Source organism: Ictidomys tridecemlineatus, chromosome 10 (assembly GCF_052094955.1).
Source record: "Ictidomys tridecemlineatus isolate mIctTri1 chromosome 10, mIctTri1.hap1, whole genome shotgun sequence".
In the NCBI taxonomy this organism is placed as follows: domain Eukaryota; kingdom Metazoa; phylum Chordata; class Mammalia; order Rodentia; family Sciuridae; genus Ictidomys; species Ictidomys tridecemlineatus.
Genome location: NC_135486.1, coordinates 12,514,134 through 12,535,866, shown reverse-complemented (window position 1 = coordinate 12,535,866; position 21,733 = coordinate 12,514,134). Strand labels below are relative to the sequence as shown.

General features: G+C 34.0%; 1 protein-coding gene across 14 annotated transcripts in view; it reads right to left on the bottom strand.

Moving 5' to 3' along the window:
* The window catches only part of Cep350 (centrosomal protein 350), a 157,556-nt gene that overhangs the window by 63,800 nt on the left and 72,023 nt on the right, over positions 1 to 21,733 (bottom strand). For 13 of the 14 annotated variants that reach the window (XM_021722607.3, XM_078022411.1, XM_078022413.1 and 10 more), the window contains 8 exons: positions 16,266 to 16,376; positions 15,621 to 15,761; positions 14,157 to 14,293; positions 13,241 to 13,363; positions 9,697 to 9,866; positions 8,025 to 8,221; positions 6,905 to 7,089; positions 6,231 to 6,318 (listed from right to left, as the gene is read on the bottom strand). In XM_021722607.3, the coding sequence (XP_021578282.2) occupies positions 6,231 to 6,318; positions 6,905 to 7,089; positions 8,025 to 8,221; positions 9,697 to 9,866; positions 13,241 to 13,363; positions 14,157 to 14,293; positions 15,621 to 15,761; positions 16,266 to 16,376 (1,152 nt within the window). The remainder of the gene's footprint in view (positions 1 to 6,230; positions 6,319 to 6,904; positions 7,090 to 8,024; positions 8,222 to 9,696; positions 9,867 to 13,240; positions 13,364 to 14,156; positions 14,294 to 15,620; positions 15,762 to 16,265; positions 16,377 to 21,733) is intronic. The other variant, XM_078022412.1, reaches the window with a different exon arrangement.

The window sequence follows — 21,733 nt, the reverse complement described above, 5'->3', positions numbered from 1 at the left end:
TGTTTGTAGGTTTTAAAATATTTTACAAATAATCTCTTGTGTATATATTTACTAGATAGCATTTTTTGTTTGCTTGTTTTTTTTTTTCCTGGTGCTAGAGATCAAATTCAGGTCTCTCACATTCTAGGCAAGGAAGCACTCTACCACCGAGTCACAGCCCAAAGCCAGATATTACTTTTGCTATCCCTCCATGCTAATTCACACCTTCTAATAATACTATATGAAATCATGCTGGAGGAATATACATTTCATTTTCTATTACCTATATGGTTGGATTTTAAAGTTGTTTTTATTATTTTACTATTATAAATAATGATGCAATGAACAGTCTTACATTTTTTGTTTCCTTGGGGGGAAATTTATGAACTTCTCTGGAGCAGATGCTCCCTGAGACCCCTTCAGGGTAAAACTAATTTTATAATACTAAAGATATTTTCTCTTTTCCATTCCAATGAGTACATAACAATTTTATATGATTTTAAAGACAGTAACTACATTTTCTACAACAACAACAACAAAAAAATTAGTGAAAAAAATGACATTCAGGTTTTTGCAAATCTGTTTATTGTCTGGCTTGATTTTTTAACATCAAGCGTTGGTCAATTGGAAAATCTGTTCACTGCATTATGCAGATTTTCTAAAGGTTGGCATATTTCCTTAAAAATCAGATTAATTAATATCACCATTAAACTCAAAAGAAAAACAATTTAATATTGGGTAACATATAAAAATGTTTCATGGTTTTGACTTTCTTTGAAAGCTTGCTTATTATCGTTGGTAACATATATTCCAAGTTGTTTTCTTTGAAGTAATCAGGCACACTTGGTTCATTTTTAAGAAAATACTGTCAAATAACCAAATCTGAATGAGCAATTTGCTGGTGAATCATGAGTAAAAATGGCATTTCAGGGGAAAAATATAGCTAAACTTGAAATTCAAACAAGTGCATAAATACTTTTCCTTGAGTTAATTACTGTACTCTAGTATCTAGCATATGTGACTAAATCTAAATCATGGTTTTGTCATTTCTGTCACACAGAACATAGAATATGAAATAGACTTGTCCTCAAAATCAAGATAAGGGCTGGGGCTGGGGCTAGGTGGCAGAGCGCCTGCCTAGCATGCGTGAAGCACTGGGTTTGATCCTCAGCACCACATCAAAATAAACAAATAAAAGACATTCTTTCCATCTACAACTACAAAAAAAATTTTTTTAAAGATAATAGAATAAATATATTTTACTACCTAAATCAGAACATTATTAAGCATAGCTCTATACTGAGGTATCTCTTAGCCCTTTTTATTTTATTTTAAATTTTGAAAATAGAGTCTCGCCAAACCGCCTCAGCCTCCTGAATTGCTGGGATTATAAGCTTGGGCCACTGTCCTGGTCTGCAAAACTTATTTTTCAAACTGCAAGTGTGTGGCAGTGAAGAACATAACAACCACAGAATAATCTGGTGCCCTGAGTTATGCTAAGGCACCAGCAGTTCTACTCAGACTTGTTTTTGCATCATTTGTTCAAAGTGTTGACACAGTGAAATGGACAAGTTCATATTCTAGTTCTCCTCCCTGCACCCCCCAGCCCATTACTAGGGATTGAACCCAGGGCTTTGCATATAATAGGTAAGTACTATATCACTGAACTGCATATTCACAGTCCCCTAGTAGTACCATTATGAAAACAGTTCTGAGATTCTGAACCAACCAATACATAAATTCACCCAATCTGAGCCTAGAAAAAAATCTATATTTTAATAGGGTATTCTAGGAGGAAAATGTTTGTTCCCCTTCTGTTATAGTTGGGATAGGTGTCTTTCAAAGGTCTACATGTTAAAGTTTTGGCCACCAGCTTGTGGCACTACTGAGAAGTAGTGGAACATTTAAGAGGTGGGGCCTAGGAGGAGGAAGTTAGGTCACTAGGAGCATGCCTTTGAGGGGGATATTTGAACTCCAGTTCCTTCATCTCTCTCTCTCTGTTTCTTGGTCACTGTGAAGTAATAGTTTCCTTTTCTTAAGATGAATTCCATTATCAAAACCCAAAGGCAACAGGGCCAAACTGAAACCTCTGAAATTATGAACCAAAAAACCCTTTTTTCTTATTAAGGTGATTTACCTTAGGTATTTGTTATGGTACAGAAAGCTAACATATCTCCTGAAAACAGGTCATAAGGTTATACAAGTGAATTGTTTACTTTCAAATGGTGACTTGTATAAGTGAAATTATTTGCATAATTTAAATGGCTATTTTATATTATGTGAATGTCACCTCAGTGGAGGAAAAAAGAATAATTTGTTCTATTTTTCAGAGAGTTGTGACAAACTGCTTATAGCTATCTCACTACCAGATAAAATAATTTGTACTGCTACAACAGAAACAAACATCTTAATACATATATTCATACACTCTCATACTTTATACTTTATACAGCAACTTTCCAGCAGCAACCACTTGGATTAAAGAATATTTTTTGGCACATTTACTCTTTAAGCTATTAAAAAGTATTATAAACATGAAAATCAGTCATTCAAACATTAATATTTAATCTGTTTCAAAACTAAATCACTACACATAAATTAACCAAATTCCACTGCAATCTCTTCTTTCTTAGGATTTTCTGCATAAGTATATCACTGCTACATGTCTATTTATACTTTTGATGTATGAGTCATTCTACAGACTCTCTCTCTCTCTCTCTCTATATATATATATATATTACTAATTGGTTACTTTAAAATATTTCCATGAATAGTATAATACTGAACATATTATTTGTATAGTGCCCTTCTATAAACACAACATTATAATTCTGGTAATGAGGATCTAATGCTAAAGTGTCCAATGATAGCTGTTAGTTAGCTACATGTACATATTGCATGTACAGGTATAGAAGTCTCTATTGGATAGTGCTGATACCTAATGCATTCATTTTCTTACAATATTAAACATTTTTTGTAGATATGTGCTTTGATTCATGTATTCTCTTACTGATGATGCTTGTTTTCCCCTGTACATTTGAAAAGCTTCTTGGATTAAAGAATATTTTAAGGATATATACCAAGGCAGAACTGCTGAATCATATGTTCTACATGTCCTTAAATAAACCTTAAGTAACCTTTATAATAGCTACACTAGCTGGGTGTGGTGGTGCACGCCTGTAATCCCAGCAGTTTGGGAAGCTGAGACAGGAGGATTTCAAAGCCAGCCTCAGTAACAGTGAGGCGCTAAGCAGCTCAGTGAGACCCTGTCTCTAAATAAACACAAAATAGGGCTGGGGAAGTGGCTCAGCGGCCAAGAGCCCGGAATTCAAACACTGATATCTTAAAAAAAAAAAAAAAAAAAAAAAAAAGGTTTTACTAATTAATAATTCTACCAACTACAGAGTTGAAGTAACAAAAATGGAGACTTAAGAGGCCTCAAACTCACATTCTTCTGAACATCTGTCAAATTCTGAAGCAGCACAGACAGAAAGTTAAGGAACCAAGCCAAAAACCTCTGAGAAGAAATCCTTACAGTGTCTTGTGCTGAGAAAAACAGGTTTACCTAGTTTTTGAGTGAAATCCCTGGAGGGGCACAATCCAGGGACAACAGGGCAAAGCAGAGGTAGACTGGAGCTTAACAACTCTGCAACACTACCTTAACCCAGTGCAGTCCTTAGCCTGGATTAAGACAAATCGCTGATAACTAACTGTAGAGCAAAAGAAAGGAGCAATCTTCTCTAGGGTGAGAAAACATCAACTGAAGTCTTTGTAATTATTTATCCATAGCATCCAGCACTCAACAAAAAAAATAAAACAGCTGACAAGGAAGATAAAATACATATAAGAAAAAAAAGGATGGAAAGGTAGATTACAACAAAGAATTTTTTTAAAAAAATGGGAATTATAGGACTAAAATAATAAAATTAACAATTTATTTAGTAGATTTAACAATATAGTTTAATAGCTGAAGTAGAAGACACACTGAGAATCCAATAGGTCAACAAAAATTTTTCCAAAGGCTAAGGTTGTGGCTCAGTGGTAGCGCACTTGCCTGGCACATGTGAGGCACTGGGTTCAATCCTCAGCACTACATAAAAATAAATAAAGGCAATGTGTCCATCTACAACTAAAAAAAACTTTTTAAAAAATTTTTTTCCAAACTGAGGCACAGTGTTTTTTGTTTTAAGAAAATGAAATCAAAACAAGAGAGAACAGAAGAGAGATGTGGTACATAGCAAAAAGGTCTAACTTATGTCTAAATGGACTCCCAGAAGGAAATGATAGAAAGAAGGGGGCATAAGCAAAATACAAAGAAGTAGTTTTTTAAAAACTAATAAAATATACCAACCAACAGATTGAGAAGTTCAGCAAACCTATATAGGATTATTACAAAGGAAACAATACCTAGACACCTTATAGTAAAAGTATTAAAAAACCAAAGACAATTTTTTAAAAATCTTAAAAGAAGCCTACAAAAAGCAACACTTAAGACAACTGACTTCTCCACAAAAACAATGAAAAGTGATAAACACTGGAAAGTGATCTTTGAAAGTGCTGAAATAATTCTACAAAATATCCTTTAAAAAATGATAAAACTAATACACTTTCAAACTAACAAAACCCGAAAAAAATGTGCCATCAATAAGCATGCAATGAAATATTATATTGAAATTAATTTGATTGTGCTTCAAAGGATGTTATTAAAGTGAAAAGAAATACTACAGAATGAGAGAACATATTTACAAATGTATTTTTCTTCTACTTTACAAACTGAAAGCTACTGTATTGTAACAGTATAGAAAGTAAGTCACCAATTTTAACTAAGACAAATCTTATTTACTTTAAAACCTTTGTTTAAGGGGCTGGGATTGTGGCTCAGCGATAGAGCACTCACCTAGCATGGGTAGGACCCGGGTTCGATCCTCAGCACCACATAAAAATAAAGGCATTGTGTTGTGTCCATCTACACCTAATAAATTTTTTTTTAAATCATACCTTAAAACAAACAAACAAACCTTTGTTTTAGACTAAAAAGTCATAACTTTTTTTTTTAAATTAAGTTTGGAATTTTTTCAAATTCACATCATCAGTTATGTTTCCTGTGGTTAATTTTACTTTTAAAAACTATTTTAAGTAATAATCTAATATATAACTCAAATAAACAAGTTTGTATATCATCTAACACAGTAGATCTCACCTGATCAATAAGGGAAAAGAAAACTAGAATCTATTAATTACTTACGAGGTACTGTGAAACACACTTTTATGTTACCTCATTTAATCCTCACAACCACCATATGAAAGTATAATCCCCACTCCTACAGATGAGGAAATTAAGTCTCAGAGAGCTACTTAAACTTGACCATGATTATATAGTTGCAATTAACACTGAGTATTTACCATTGTTTCAAGGTCTACTCTAAATTTATTTTATGTATTAACTCATCTATCCTTCCCTAATGTCCCTATAAAGAATATTACTATTATTGCTCTCAATTTACAGATGAAGAAACTGAGACACAGAAATTAAGTAATTTGTTCAAGGTTACAAAACCTATAATTAGTAGAGCTGAAATGCTTGCCTAGGTAATCTGACTTCAGAGCATGAATTCTTTTTTTTTTTGGGGGGGGTGAGGGGGCAGATACTGGGAATTGAACCCACAGGCATTTTACCACTGAGCCACATCCCAGCTCCAGAGCCTGAATTCTTTTTTTTTTTAATATTTATTTTTTAGTTTTAGGTGGACACAATATCTTTATTTTTAATTTGGTGTTGAGGATCGAATACAGTGCCTTGCACATGCCAGGCGAGTGCAATACTACCTGAGCCACATCCCCAGCCCCTGAATTCTTCATCATCAAACTACCTTGCTGTCTCTCCAGGATTCAAAACTAAGGCCTTTCTAATCCCACTAAGTCAAAATTTGTCAATATGTAATTAATATGTCGTGAAACTCTCTGAAGGGAAGTGATGTCTCAAAAATTAATCTAAATATACTCTTACACATATCTTAATTTTTAAAATTCAAATCATTTCAAAAAATTATTCTATTCATACTATAGAAAGGCAGCAGATTTGATTGTGTTCAATTTTAATGTAAGAGAAATATGGTAAACTACCAAGCAACCTCTATAACCGGGGCAAGAGTCAACTAAATCCCATTTAAGGTGATAATAAGAAAAAGAGATTAGGCAAACATAATTTGCCTATGATAAATTTGTTTAAAGAGACATTTTTCCTAACATACCTTCTCTTGCTGCAATCTTAAAAGCAAACCACGCTGTTTTTTCCGGAGTGGGGGCATTTTATCATCCTCTCCCTTGTCTCGTAGATGTCTGCAAATAATATTTTTCATTGAGACAAAGACTAAATTCATGTTACAATTTCAAGAATTCTTGGTTACTAACAAGTTCACAAACTTAGCATTTTCAAAAGTTGAAAACAGTTGTTATATGCAGCAGCAGTTACTATCTCAGCAAGTATTCTACTGATTATGTAATACATGTAAGCCCTAGACTAAGTCTTTTAAAGATCGGAGGACTCTGAACAATTTGCAACAATATAGAGGACTTAAGTAAAGGACAACAACATGAGGATCAGTTAGACTGTAAAAGAGAAATGAAAACAAAATATTATATGGGTAGGAAGGATGTCTTGAAAGTAACACAAATCAAAGATTATTGCCATATTCCTGGATTGTAAAAACTAGGTTAATTTAATTATATCAAATTAAATGAGGAGAGGCTAGGGATATAGCTCAGTGATAGAGCATGTACTTATTAACATGTACAAGGTCCTGGGTTTAATAACCAGAAGCACAAAAAAAATTAAATGAGGAAACAAAAATATTTTAAAACATAAAGCATTCACTTTTTATGGAAGTAACTGAACAATGAAAACTATGCTACTGAAAGAACTTACTTTTTTTGATGTTCTAGCCAAGCTAATTCAGCTTTGGTTTTCTCCTTCAAAGCCTTTTCACGAAGACGCAGAAGTGAAGATTGGTGAGCTGCCCTCATTTCCTCTTCCTTCATATACTGTCGAACCATCTCCATAGTAAATTTAGAAAAGCTATCTTGTCCTCCTGAGAATGGCATGCTCAGCTCCTAAAGTAGAGAGTTTATTTCAAGTTTTTTATCTATTAAACATTTTGATATTTAATGTCATTAATAAGAGATACACATTCATAAAAATAAATTATGGGGCTGGGGCTGTAGCTTAGTGGCAAACTGCTTGACTGGCACGTGTGAGGCATTGGGTTGGATCCTCAGCACCACATAAAAATAAATAAAACAAAGGTATAAATAAATGAATAAATAAATTATGAAGCCAAGAGTAGTGGTATTTGTCAGCAATTAGAGCCACAACAACTTAGCAGGATCTCATCTCAAAAATAAACAAATAAATAAATAAAAAGTATTTCACATTAGCAAGGCCCTCAGCAATTTAGTGAGATGCTATCTCAAAATAAAAAATAAAAAGGGCTGGGGATATTGCTCAGTGGTTAAGCACCTTGGGTTCAATCCCTGATACCAAACAAGCACACACACACACACACACAAAAGGCTGCCAACCATGTAAGAAAACATTCTTCAAAAAGGCATGTAAAAGGGATTAAAACACATTGCTATTTAATCAGTCAATAAATCTTAATAAATAATTACTGTACATCATGTACAGTACCAGGGATACAAAATAGGGTAAGAATTTGTTCCTGTTTTCCAGAAGTGATGATTTAGAAAGAAGAATGAATGTAAATTTTTAAATGGAGCAAAGTAGAAGAGTAAAGCAATTAAAAAACCCATAGAAATAATACTGACTCATTTCCTTAGAGGCCATATCTTATTTTAATGAATAAGTTTATATTCTACTTTATAAGGAAAGGGAAGCCAGATTTTTAGAAGGAAAATAAAACATAAAACTGATTTTTAGGAAAAGAATTCTGATTGTTGACAACTGAGTTCAAACATAAAATGTATCCTTGTACCTTTAAGAGAATGCATCCACAAACATTTACCTCCACAGGAAAACAGAAACACACCTTGGCAGAAGACAGTGTGGTCTTATCTGGGGAAGCTTCTTCATCAGAGTCATCATGATGGCCTCTTTTCTTTTCCATGTTAAATCTGCGATGACTCTCAGAAGGCAGTAAAGATCGAAAAGATTTTTCTTCTATTTCATCTTCCGTCATGGATTCATCAAATTTCAGAGAATATTCTGTTGCAACAGAAGTTGAATCTAAAAAATTAGGAAGAAAGCAGATTTTATCATTGTAACTGCTCTCAGGAGGTATTTAAACTTAGCCTGTTTGCCTCTTTCTGGCACAATCCAACATAAATTCATAGAACTGATCACTAGCAACTTAATAGACTTGGAATAATAAAATTCAATTACCTTACAAACGTGAAAAAAAAACTCTTAAAAACCTAGAAACACTAGGAAAAAAAATTCCTTCATTAAAGAGTTCTTACAAATCAATTAGAAAACTACTAATACACCTTTTAAAAAACGAGATGTTCCACAAAGGAAATGTAAACACTCAAAATGATGTTTAAAAAAAAAAAAGTTTTAATATTACTGGCAAAAATGACAAACTATCTTCTTAAAATTCCAGGCTTAGAGACATAATATAATGCATATATACTCACCTGGATATGTGTGCACACACAGGCGCAACTGCTTTTTCTATCCATCCATCCAACAAGGTAAACAAAAATTCATACTGATGTCTCTGACTCAAATTCAGTACCAAAGAGTACACGCTTGTCTTCCTTTTCTTATATTACCTGTAACTTCCCTTTTTAACACTGAGAAACCTGGCTCCCACCATCCGATCTTCACTTACTTATTTGTTCAACACCAACACACAGTTAAAGAACTATTAATTGGGCTGGGGAAACAGCTCAGTTGGTAGAGTGCTTGCCTCACATTCACAAGGACCTGGGTTCAATCCCCAGCACCATACACACACACACACACACACACACACACACACACACACACACACACAAAGAACTATTAACCTATATCTCTGCAAAAAACAAGTTTACCAACTAGAATATGGGTTTATGTACTATTACTTTTGGATTAGGCTTACTGTTTTTAATCATAACACCATTTCCAAAGTTACTTAGACCACCTCTTTTTCCCCAGCAATGGTTAAATTTGCTTGTCAACCTGACCAGATTGAGATGCTAAAAAATTGGTAAAAACATTCTGTGTGTGTCTTTGAGGGTACTTCTTCCAGAGAAGACTGGCTTATCTGAATGCCCTCCTTTGTTTCATATTGTCTACTTCAGTCCAAACTGGCAATGTCCCTTCAGGTAACATCCCATCTGTATTTCTGGATTCTGCTGAGATGGCTAATCAAACTCATGAGCAATCTTTTGTGGAGTGACTGCCCAGCCACACCAAAACATGCTTTCTCTCTCTCTCTTTTTTTTTTTTTTTTTTGATTTATGGATAGGCTTAGAATTTTCTAAATCTTGAGTTCTGGTTCTTTTTTGCTTAACAATTCCTTCAATTTATTGTAAGTAGCAAAGAGAAACTACGCCACACCTTAGAAATGTCTTAGTTAAATATCCCCCATCATTTTTGACTTCAATTTTCCTTAAAACACTATTCAGTCAAGTCATTTGCCACTTTTTAAAAAAAATTACCTTTCTTCCAGTTTCAATGCAAACAATTATGCATTCATGTGCAAAGAAAGTTACCTTTCTCATCAGGAAGAGATGGAACACTATCACTTCGTAAAGAATCATTTGCAGCAGTCTGAACCTGTTCATCAATTGAACTCTCCATATTTTCACCACAAAGTTTCTTCTCATTTTCCTTAAAAGACAGAACTGAAGGACTTTCTTGACGGCTGCTACTGCTACTACTTCTGTTTATGGATGTTAACAGAAACAAACAAAAAAACAAATAAGGATCATAACTTCAAAGAAAACTTATCTGACCAAAGGACTGTGCCTTATAACCACATTATGCAATGAAGAAACATGTAATATAAAAACAAAAACTAAGTAGATATAAGTCTGAGAAGACACTATTTTGGAAAAGATGAGAGAGGATGTCTCACTTTGAAATAATCACAACAGGCAACCACTATTCTTATATTATTGCTCCCTTTTTCCTTTACTTTCAAAGTCAAAGTTCTGGGAAAAGGGGACTTCTACTCACTATTTCTATTTCCTTTCATTACATCACGATCTCTTACAATCTGATGCTCTCTCATTTGCTACACTGGAACTATTCTTTTTTAAACTATCTAAACTTCTAACTGGAAAATCAAATAATTTTTTTCTCTGTAACATTAGATGTTGTTGATCTCCATCTTCTTTAAAGCTCTATTTGCTAAAGAAACTATAGAAAAAAAGTCTACTTTAGGGTAATCTGGATGAAAGATATTTTAAGACTGCATTATTTTTCCAAGTTTTCTGAAAGTCTGACATATTAAAATTGTTTGATAAGAATTCTTCTTTCTTATATTCCAGGGTTCTATTCTCACTCATCTTCACACCTCCCTAAGAAGTTTTCCTGTGTTTTGCCACTTGTTTTCAATTTTTATCTTTCTTTAAAATGATGGTATTCCCTAGAATTTTATTTTGGTTCCTTTCTCTTTTATGTTACATAACATTTTCCTTGAGCAATCAAATGGCATGCTTGTAACTTCAACTATTATCACTCAGACTAAACCTCAACTATGTATTAGCAGCGATTTCCTTCCCTCAACATTGCCTCAAGTATCCAAATGCATAGCAGACTTCTGATTTTGACTATCCTTCAGCCAACAAATGAACCCTGTGCAGTATTCTCACAAATGTTTCCCTTCTTATTTTTCTTAATTATTCACTGATTTAAAAAGGGGGTGGGTATTAGAAGCCTATCCTGATTCAGCTTTTAAGAGCCTCTCCAAATGCTGTTTCTGAAATAGAAAATATCTCTGAAATGCCTGTCCTTCTCTGTCTGTTCACTAATTTAAGATTCATTTCAAGTATTATTTCTGTGAAGTTCTCAAGGACTCCTTCCCATTTTTCCAGGAAGGTTTCATCATTTCTATTCCTGTGTTCATATTTTTAATGTGTATTTAAATGACAATATGGCTTTAATAAATGTTTCCAAAAGGATAAATCTAATAAAGCTATAAAAAGATACAATGCAAGAATCACAGCCTTTGGGACAGATATCCCCTGTATTTCTCCTTTTCTAGCAAAGCAATAAACCTTCTTTTTTCCTTTTTCTCAAAACCATGTCCTCATTGTTGGATTGGTATTGGGCACAAGGATCAAATTTTCAGCAACAATAATGGCATTAGAGTTTTTTAGGTCCTTATTTCTTAGACATATGCACTGAAGTATTAATTGGTCAAATGCTATGATCAAGGATTTGCTTTAAAATACTCTAGTAACTAAAGAGAACATTGAAAGGGTGTGCTAAATTGCTCAGGGCCTTGCTAAGTTGCTGAGTGGGCTTCAGATTTGTGATCCTCCTGCATCAGTCTCCCAAGCAGTCTCCTGCATCAGTCTCCTGCATCAGACATGGGACACCGCACCTGGCAAGGATCAACTATGAAGGGACTTTTATGGTATGCCAAATAATTTGAACTTTACCTTGAATGGTCTGAGAGGATTCAAATAAGTGAATGACTAAGTTGGCTGCAAATTTTATAAAAATGACCCTGCTCATCATGTGGCCAATGAATACAGTGGGTAAAGATGAGAGGATGAGGAGACCTATTAGTAGTCTATCGAAGTAGTGACAATGACAATATCCTATCTAATAAGGAATGCTGGAAAATAACCTTTAAAACCTCATTCAAGGACAGAATCATAAATGAAAACTAGAGATATTAATACTGTGCTAACTACCAAAGAAAAACCTATTTAATATTTTTATAATGATTATAATTAGTACACATGCTAATGTTAAGAAATATGGGCCATTCTATCTTATTTGACTTTTCTTTAGGGAAGTAAAACAATATCTTGTGATTAATTTTATCATGCATACTATGTGTTTAGAGTTTTATTCAATACAACTATACTGGAATTAACTGTGAAATGGTTAAAAATATCACCAATGCCTCAGTTTAGAGATCTAAATTTTCTATTTGAAGCTATTGGGATACTATCATCCTTGTGACTTTTTGGGTAATAGTAAGTGGGAGGTCAATCAGTGGATTTTAGAAAACAAGGAGTTTTGACAAACTCATTATATTCTCAAATGTTAAGTACTTTTAATTGCCTTATTTTGTTAGAGGAACAATTTGGTAAAATATATTGAAATGTCCAGTAGATACAAAGAGTGGACCAAAGTATGAAAAAAAAACAGTATCTTATTGTTTAACAGACCTCAAACAGTTAATATGTACAGATTTTAAGAACAAGTAATTCATGAAAAGTATAATCTTAGGTGCAGTGTTTTCTGGCAGAACAAGTGAACTTAAATTACCAGACTTTTGCAGGGATTTCAGCAATACTTTTTGTATGAAAAATTCATTAACTTTGCAGATTAATTTAAAGAACTTTTGCTTGTTACACGTATTTCTATGCATGTGAAATGTGGTATTATAATGAAAGAAAGAAGCTTTCACTCTATGTGGAAATAAATCTTTAACAATAAAAAAAAAAAAACAGAAATATGGGCCAGGTGCAGTGGTGCACACCTGTAATCCCAGCAACTTGGGAGACTGAGGCAGAAGGATCACAAGTTCAAAGCCAGCCTCAGCAACTTAGCAAGGCTCTAAGCAATTCAGCGAGATCCTGGCTCAAAATAAAAAAAATCAAAAGAGGTAGGGATATGGCTCAGTGGTAGAGCAACCTTGGGTTCAATTCCAAGAACCAAAAAAAAGAAAAGAAAAGAAATATGAACGCCAGTAAGGAAATGTGCAATAAACATAGGCTTTGGAGGCTGATAAGTCAATTTCAATGTCTTGGTGTGTCACTACTATGTGACTCTGGGGGAAATGCTTAACATTTCCATGGGCCTCAGTTCCCTAATCTATGAAGACAACATTAGCTGACTTGGAAAGATGCTGTGAAGATTAAAGGTAAGAAAAACAACATATACAATGCTTATGCAACTAGACTCTCAAGGAGTAGTAGCTGTATTACATGGATGGACTATTTGTAAGTTACTTAATTAAAGAGGCAGCCATTGTTCCATTTATAGAAATAAGAAGTCAAGGAAAAGCAATGTTTAAGCCCTTTGTTAGAGTTTGCCAAACTGAATCAATTAAAAAAAAAAAACTGTCTTCACCTTTGATCATGATTCTTGTATCTTGAAGACTCAGAGTAAGTATCGAATGAAGGGGAATACTTTTGATGCTTTGTGTCAAGGGTCTCTTCTTTACTCTGAGAGAGTGAAAAAGATTGACTTATCCTACAAAGAAAATAAAAACGGATTCAACATCCAGTCTCCAATAAGAGAAAGATTTTGAAGACTGTTTAACAGTAAACGAGATAAAATCTTGAATGCATAGATATCATGAAGTAACTGTTACAAAATATTTGAGGGGAAAAAGGCATTCAATGATAAAAAAGGACATATAGTACATAAAGAATATCTTCTGCTTAATTAAGGGAAACAAACCCACAACAGTCCTAATATCAATGAATGCAAATAGAGGCTAAAAATCTATAAACTGGAGAAAATCAAAGTATGATTTTAAAAAATAACACACATAAATATATGATCTTGTCATCCAGCTCATCAAAAAAAAAAAAAAACTTTGATTTTTCATTGTTTCTAGAACAAACACAAAAGTCTTGAAATCTGTAAGATCCTATCAAAATGCATTGTCTCCTCTTTGTTCGCTTCCTCTAGTCACACTGGTCTTCTGTTCATTTCCTTAAACATGTCATGTTCTTTCTTCCCTCAGAGCTTTATAATTGGCTATTCTTTACCCTCATCTTATCACTAATTTCTCATCCATTAGATGTTACCACAAGCTTGAGTTTCTCATGAATGCCTTTTCTAACCTCCTTATACCCCTGTCACCTGGGATATGGAGTTCCTTTCTTTCATGACACTCATGTCCAGTATTTTAAGTATTTATTCATTCAACTGAGTATTTATATTCCCTACTAGATTTTATGCCCATAACTAAATTCCTAGTGCCTTGGACAGAGATACTCACTGGAGATGAGTGTCCGATGAATGAATGAATACTAACCTATCTGTTTCAGCTCTGGTCCTCAATTGTTTCATGAAGTCTGGAAGGTGTTGCTGCTGGTGATCATACAGCGTTGGCAGAGGAGCTCCTGAAGCAGTGATGGCGTCTGAGATATGAGTTCGAGTCAATTCTGCCATCTAAACATGAACACACAACAAAAGCAAACACAGATGTAAAAGATGTCATAGAAGAACTGAGAGGCAGCAGTGTCTTGGAAAGGATAACTTGATAGAAAACAAGCAAATTCTGCTACTAATACATGAAATATCGTGGGCATGTCATTTAGCCTCTTTAAATCCCAACATGCTCATCTTATAAAAACAAAGACCTTAACTACATAATTTCTAAGCTATAATAATCTACAAATTAGAGAGAACACCTTCAAGTCATATAATTAGCAGTAATAAATCTTTTTAAGAATCAATTCAATTACTTCCTTTATAGGGCTTTCCCTACTAACAATGTGAAGTACTTTTGCCCTACTCTTCACCACTATTCCAATTGCTGCATATATTATTCATTTGGCATTTATTCTATTACGGTTTTGAGTTATTTCTCCTACAGATGATTTAAAAGTATTTTTGAAATCTTTTGTTATGTTTTCTACTATGTTAAAATTTTCTTGAGAAAGGAGTCTCAATTTTATATTTATTTGTTCAACCCTATGGTACCCAAAAATATAGTAGGTTCATGAATTTTTAATAACTGAGTCATTTTACTAATAGTCCTAACTTTTCCTTAAATAAATTATAATTGCTAAAATAAAATGTCAGGAGACAATTTATTTTATAGAGAAAACAATGAAATTATTTCTGGCTTTACCCTTGGTACAATAAAAAAAAAAAACACATGGACTAATATTCTTCTGAATAAAAAAATGAAACATCACCATATGAAGTAGACAGTGGTTCCCTGAGGCCAAGATTGAGTACTAACTGCAAAGAGGCATGCTGGAACTAATAGAAATATTCTACTATTGATTATGGTGGTATTTATAGGGAATTATATATTATGTACTTTATTTTTATTTATTTATTTTTAATATATATATATTTTTTTTTTAGTTTTCAGCGGACACAACATCTTTGTTTATATGTGGTGCTGAGGATCGAACCCGGGCTGCACGCATGCCAGGTGAGCGCGCTACCACTTGAGCCACATCCCCAGCCCCCTGTACTGCATTCTTTTTAAGTTATACATCAATAAAGTTAATATCTTTTTAGAAAGCTAATCAGAGGGCAGAAATTTAGAATTCATCTCCATCTTTTTTCTGATTCCCTAACATTCATATGCACAACATATTCTAATAAGAATTTTAAAATTCTTTTATCAAAAGGGACCCCAATAAGAGTCACTGATTCAAATTACACCGTTGTTAGATGTTAGGAGCTTATTATTGATAAGATCAAAGTTATTCGACTGACTAAAAACTAAAAAGGAAAATCACTCTCCAGAGGGTCTTACCTCACAGATCTGGCGAGCTGCATCTGTGGTTAGGCGAGCAGTCTCTGTTTGCTGAGCTGCTATTTTACAAGTTGCTTCCTGAAGGACTTCCGTTACTTCCCTTTGTGATTTAACCACCTGCTGTAATGATTCTGCATGGACCTACAAATAAAAGGGGGTAAGAAAAGAAGTTAGGTTTCAGTATTCCTTCTACCCAAATTTTTATTTTTAATCTTTTCAATTGTAAATGGACACAATACCTGTATTTTATGCTAAGGGCTTCACATGTGCTAGGCAGGCATTCTACCACTGAACTACAACCTTTGCCCCAAATTAGTTTTAATCTATATCTGTTTCATAAACCAAGTGCCTTGTGAAAAAACACTTGATTATCTAGTGGATTTCATAATCTAAGTATTTACTTTATCATTCAGAGTTGATGTGTCTGGACAAATAATTATGACATACCTCAGTTGCCACTTTTCTAAACTGGGATTAAATCTTGCCTATTTATTTCAGAGGGTTGCTACAAATCCCATACAAAGAATTTAAACATTCTTGTTTATATCCTTTCTTTTTTATTCCTATGTAATTTTAAAAACTACAGTAATTTCTAAGATACAAATTTAGGTTTAGAAAACCAGTACCTACTGTAAAATAAATTACCTGAGCTGCTTTGTTTCGAGTTTCATCTAATTGTCTCTGACATTCCAGAGCTTCTTGTTCAGCCTTCAGTTTCAAAAGGGCCAAATCTCTTTCATGGCGTTGCTGCTGTGCCTTCAAAATTAAGAAATGGTCAAATATTAATCCTAAGGTACTAAACTATTTCAACACAGTGACTACCATAAACACAATACTTGCTGCTGCTTCTTTTTTTTTTGAAACAGGGTCTCACTACGTTGCCCAAGCTGGTCTTGAACTCACGTTCCCCGTCTCAACATCAAGAAGAGCTAAGATTCTGGATACAAACCACCACGCCCAGCTCAGAAAGCTATCTTTCTAACTCAAATGATTTAGAACACCCAAACAGAGCCTAGGTCTGGGTTTTAGCTTAGTGGTAGAGTGCTTGATTGGCACATGTGAGGCACTGAATTCAATCCTCAGCACCACATAAAAATAAATAAAATAAAGGTATTGTGTCCATCTAAACTAAATATATATATATTTTTTAGATTAGAACCTAAAGGAAAGATAGTAAGGACAGTCATTAGTCATTTGTTAGACCACCCAGGATATCTTAAATAATATAGAAATATACAAAAATTCCAAGGCATGAAATTAAGAACTGATGCCAACAAGCTGGTTAGAAAGCAAAAATTATAGCATCTAACTGGGGAAAAAAAAAATTAGGTCCTTTGAGTGAAAATAAAGACAATATCTCATATCTCACAATGTTGCCTGTTTCATTTTAATTTTGAAGGAATAGCCTCATTAAAAATAAATAAACAGAAATAGACATCAGATTCATAAATTAAGATGTATATTCTCCACAGACTGTTATAACCATTCTAGTCAAAATCGTACCAGGCCTTTTTATTTTGGTAGAAACTTAGGTGGAAATGCAAACTACCTAGCATGGACAACACCATCTTGAAAAAGAAGACAAAGTTGGAGAAATTACATTCTGATTTCAACACCATAAATTCACAGTAATAAGATAGTAAGAACAGAAATAGATCAATAGAGCAAAGTCCAGAAACAGATGTACATGTAAGTGGCTACTTAATCATTGATTTGTACACTAATGTAATTGAAGTTTTGTTTTGTTTTTTAAGAAAATGGTGCTGGAATAACTGACTATTCATATGAAGGAAAAATGAACTTGGACTCCCTTTGCTCATTTAAACCTCAATATTAACTTGAGGTTCACACACTTATAAGAGACAAAACTAAAAAAAAAAAAAAAAAAAAACTTTTTAGAAAAGTATATATTAGAGAGAGTATTTTAATCTCTTAGAGTAGGCAAAAAATACTTAGAAAAAAAGCACTACCATAAAAAGATAAAAAGTTAAAAAGAAGAATTTATCAATACTTAAAACTTCTGTCCTTAGAAGACATGTTTAAAAAGTAAGCTGTGGGGGCTGGGATTGTGGCTCAGCGGTGGAGCGCTTGCCTAGCATGTTTGGGACCCAGGTTTGATCCTCAGCAACACATAAAAAATAATAATAATAACAAAGGCATTGTGTTGTGTCCATCTACACCTAAAAAATACACTACAGAAATACAGAAGATAATTAGAAATTATTTTGAAACCTCATACTCCAATAAAATAGAAGATAGTGAAGGCATCAATAAATTCCTTAAATCATATGAGTCATATGAGATCTGCCCAGATTGAGTCAGGAAGATATACATAACTCAAACAGACCAATATCAAGTGAGGAAATAGAAGCCATCAAAAGATTACCAACCAGGACCGGATGGATATATAGCAGAGTTTTACAAGACCTTTAAAGAAGAACTAATACCAATACTCTTCAATCTATTTCAGGAAATAGAAAAAGAGGAAGTACTTCCAAATTTATTTGATCAGGCCAATATCACCTTGATTCCAAAACCAGACAAAGACACTTTAAAGAAAGAAAACTTCAGACCAACATCTTTAATGAATATATATGCAAAAATCTTGAATAAAATTCTGGCAAATCAGACACAAAAATATTTCAAAATGATCGTGTACCATGATCAAGTGGGATTCATCCCCAGGATGTAAGGGTGGTTCAACATACAGAAATCAATAAATGTAATTCACCACATCAATAGACTTAAAGAACCATATGATCATCTTGATAGATGCAGAAAAAGCATTCGACAAAATACAGCACCCCTTTATGTTCAAAACACTAGAAAAACTAGGGACAACAGAAACTTACCTCAAAATTGTAAAAGCTATCTACGCTAAGCCTCAGGCCAATAACATCGTAAACGGAGAAAACCTGAAGGCATTCCCTCTAAAATCTGGAACAAGACAGGGATGCCCTCTCTCACCACTTCTATTCAACATAGTTCTTGAAGCACTGGCTAGAGCAATTAGACAAAAGAAATTAAAGGAATAACTATAGGAAAAGAAGAACTTAAACTAGCACTGTGTCCTGATGATACGATTCTATACCTAGAAGACCCAAAAGGCTCTACCAAGAAACTTCTAGAACTAGTAAATGAATTCAGCAAAGTGGCAGGATATAAATCAACACCCATAAATCAAAGGCATTCCTGTATATCAGTGACAAATCCTTTGAAATGGAAATGAGGAAAACTACCCCATGCACAATATCCTAAAAAAAAAACACCACACACTTGAGAATCAACTTAACAAAAGAGGTGAAAGAACTATACAATGAAAACTATAGAACCCTAAAGAGAGAAATAGAAGAAGACCTTAGAAGAATGATATACCTTGCTCATGGATAGACAGGATTAATATTGTTAAAATGGCCATATTACCAAAAGTACTTTACAGATTCAATGCGATTCTGATCAAAATCCCAATGGCATTTCTCACAGAAATAGAAAAAGCAATTATGAAATTCATCTGGAAAAATAAGAGACCCAGAATAGCTAAAGCAATTCTAAGCAGGAAGAGTGAAACAGGTGGTATTGCTATGCCAGATCTTAAACTATACTACAGAGCAATAGTAACAAAAACAGCATGGTTCTGGCACCAAAACAGGCTGGTAGATCAATGGTACAGAACAGAGGATACTGAGACTAACCCATAAAATTACAACTACCTTATAGTAGACAGAGGTGCTAAAAATATGCAATGGAGAAAGGATAGCATCTTCAACAAATGGTGCTGGGAAAACTGGAAATCCATATGCAACAAAATGAAATTGAATCCCTATCTCTCACCACGCACAAAAGTTAACTCAAAATGGATCAATGATCTAGGAATCAAACCAGAGACTCTGCGTCTAATAGAAGAAAAAGTTGGCCCTAATTTTCATCACGTGGGGTTAGTCCCCAATTTCCTTAATAAGATACCTATAGCACAAGAATTAAAACCAAGAATCAACAAATGGGACGAATTCAAACTAAAAAGTTTTTTCTCAGCAAGAGAAATAATATGTGAGGTGAATAGGGAGCCTACATCCTGGGAACAAATTTTTACCCCTCACACATCAGATAGAGCTCTAATCTCTAGAGTATACAAAACTCAAAAAGCTAAACACCAAAGAAACAAAATCAATAAATGGGCCAAGGACCTGAACAGACACTTCTCAGAAGAGGATATACAATCAATCAACAAATACACGAAAAAATGCTCACCATCTCTAGCAATCAGAGAAATGCAAATTAAAACCACTGTAAGTGGAGATACACTCATACATTGCTGGTGGGACTGCAAATTGGTGCAGCCAACTTGCAAAGCAGTATGGAGATTCCTTGGAAAGCTGGAAATGAAACCACCATTTGACCCAGCTATCCCTCTTCATGGTCTATACCCAAAGAACTAAAAACAGCATATTACAGGGACACAGCCACACCAATGTTTACAGCAGCACAGTTCACAATAGCTAGACTGTGGAGCCAACCTAGATGCCCTTCAATGGATGAATGGATAAAAAAATGTGGCATTTATGCACAATGGAATATTACTTGGCACTAAAAAATAACAAGATCATGGCATTTGCAGGGAAATGGGTGGCATTAGAGCAAATTATGCTACGTAAAGTTAGCCAATCTCAAAAAAAAAACAAATGCTGAATGTGACTCAAAATGGGGGGTGACTCAAAATGGGGTAGGGAGGAAGAGCATGGGAAGAAGATTACTTCTAGATAGGGAAGAGAGGTGAGAGGGAAAGGAAGGGAAGATGGAAGGAGACCCTCATCGTTATAAGAGAATACAAGGATGAAGATGTGAGGGGAAAAAAAAAAGAACAGAGTCACCTTAGATTGGGTAGAGAGAAGTGATGGGAGGGGAGGGGAGGGGAGGGGAGGGGGGGAAAAGGATAATAGAATGAAACAGACATTATTATTAATGTGTGTATATACATGACTGCATGACCAATGTGATTCTGCAACCTGTACACTCAGAAAAATGAGAAATTATATCCCATCTAATTCAAATGTATGATATGTCAAGATCATTGTACTGTCATGTGTAACTAATTAAAACAAAACATTTTTAAAAATATATATTAAAAAAAGTAAGCCATAGGGGCTGGGGCTGGGGCTGGGGCTCAAGAAGAGTGCTCACCTAGCACGTGCGAGGCCCAGGGTTCAATCCTTAGCACCAAATAAAAATGAATAAGTAGTGTCCAACTACAACTAAAAAATACATATTTTTTTAAAAAGTAAGCCATGAACTGGGATATGATGTTTTAATTACATCTGAAAAGAACTTGTTTCCAGAATACATAAAAAATTCCTGTAACTCTAACTAAAATACAATTCAAATATGAAAGATTTGAACAGACATTCACAAAAGGTGTAAGAATGGTCAATAAATACATAAAAAGATGATCAACTTCATCAGTCATAAGGGAAATACAAATCATAACCTCAGTGAGATGCTATTTCACTTTCACAAGAATTGTAATTTAAAAAAACTAATAATATTAAATGATATTAAGAATAGGGAACAACTGGAACTTTCAGATATTGCTATAGGAAAGTAAAATGTTATGAACATTTTGGAAATATTTATATAAGCCCCAAACTGGACATAATCCAAACATATACCAACAGGAAAGTGAACTAATTGTGAGATTTCCATCAATGGACTCTTTTTTTTTTTCTTTTCCCTTAAGGTGATCTTTATTTTTTATTAATTTTTTAAAATTTATATATGACAGCAGAATGTATTATAATTCATATTACACATATACAGCACAATTTTTCATATCTCTGGTTATATACAAAGTATATTCACACCAATTTGTGGCTTCATACATGTACTTTGATAATGATGAGCATCACATTCCACCATCATTTCTAACCCCCTGCCTCCTCCCTTCCCCTCCTATCCCTCTGCCCCATCTAGAGTTCGTCTATTCCTCCTATGCTCCCTCTCCCTACCCCACTATGAATCAGCCTCCTTATATCAGAGAAAACATTCGGCATTTGGTTTCAACGGACTCTTACCAGGCCCAAAAACAACTGATATAATGAAATGGATAAATTGATGATGAA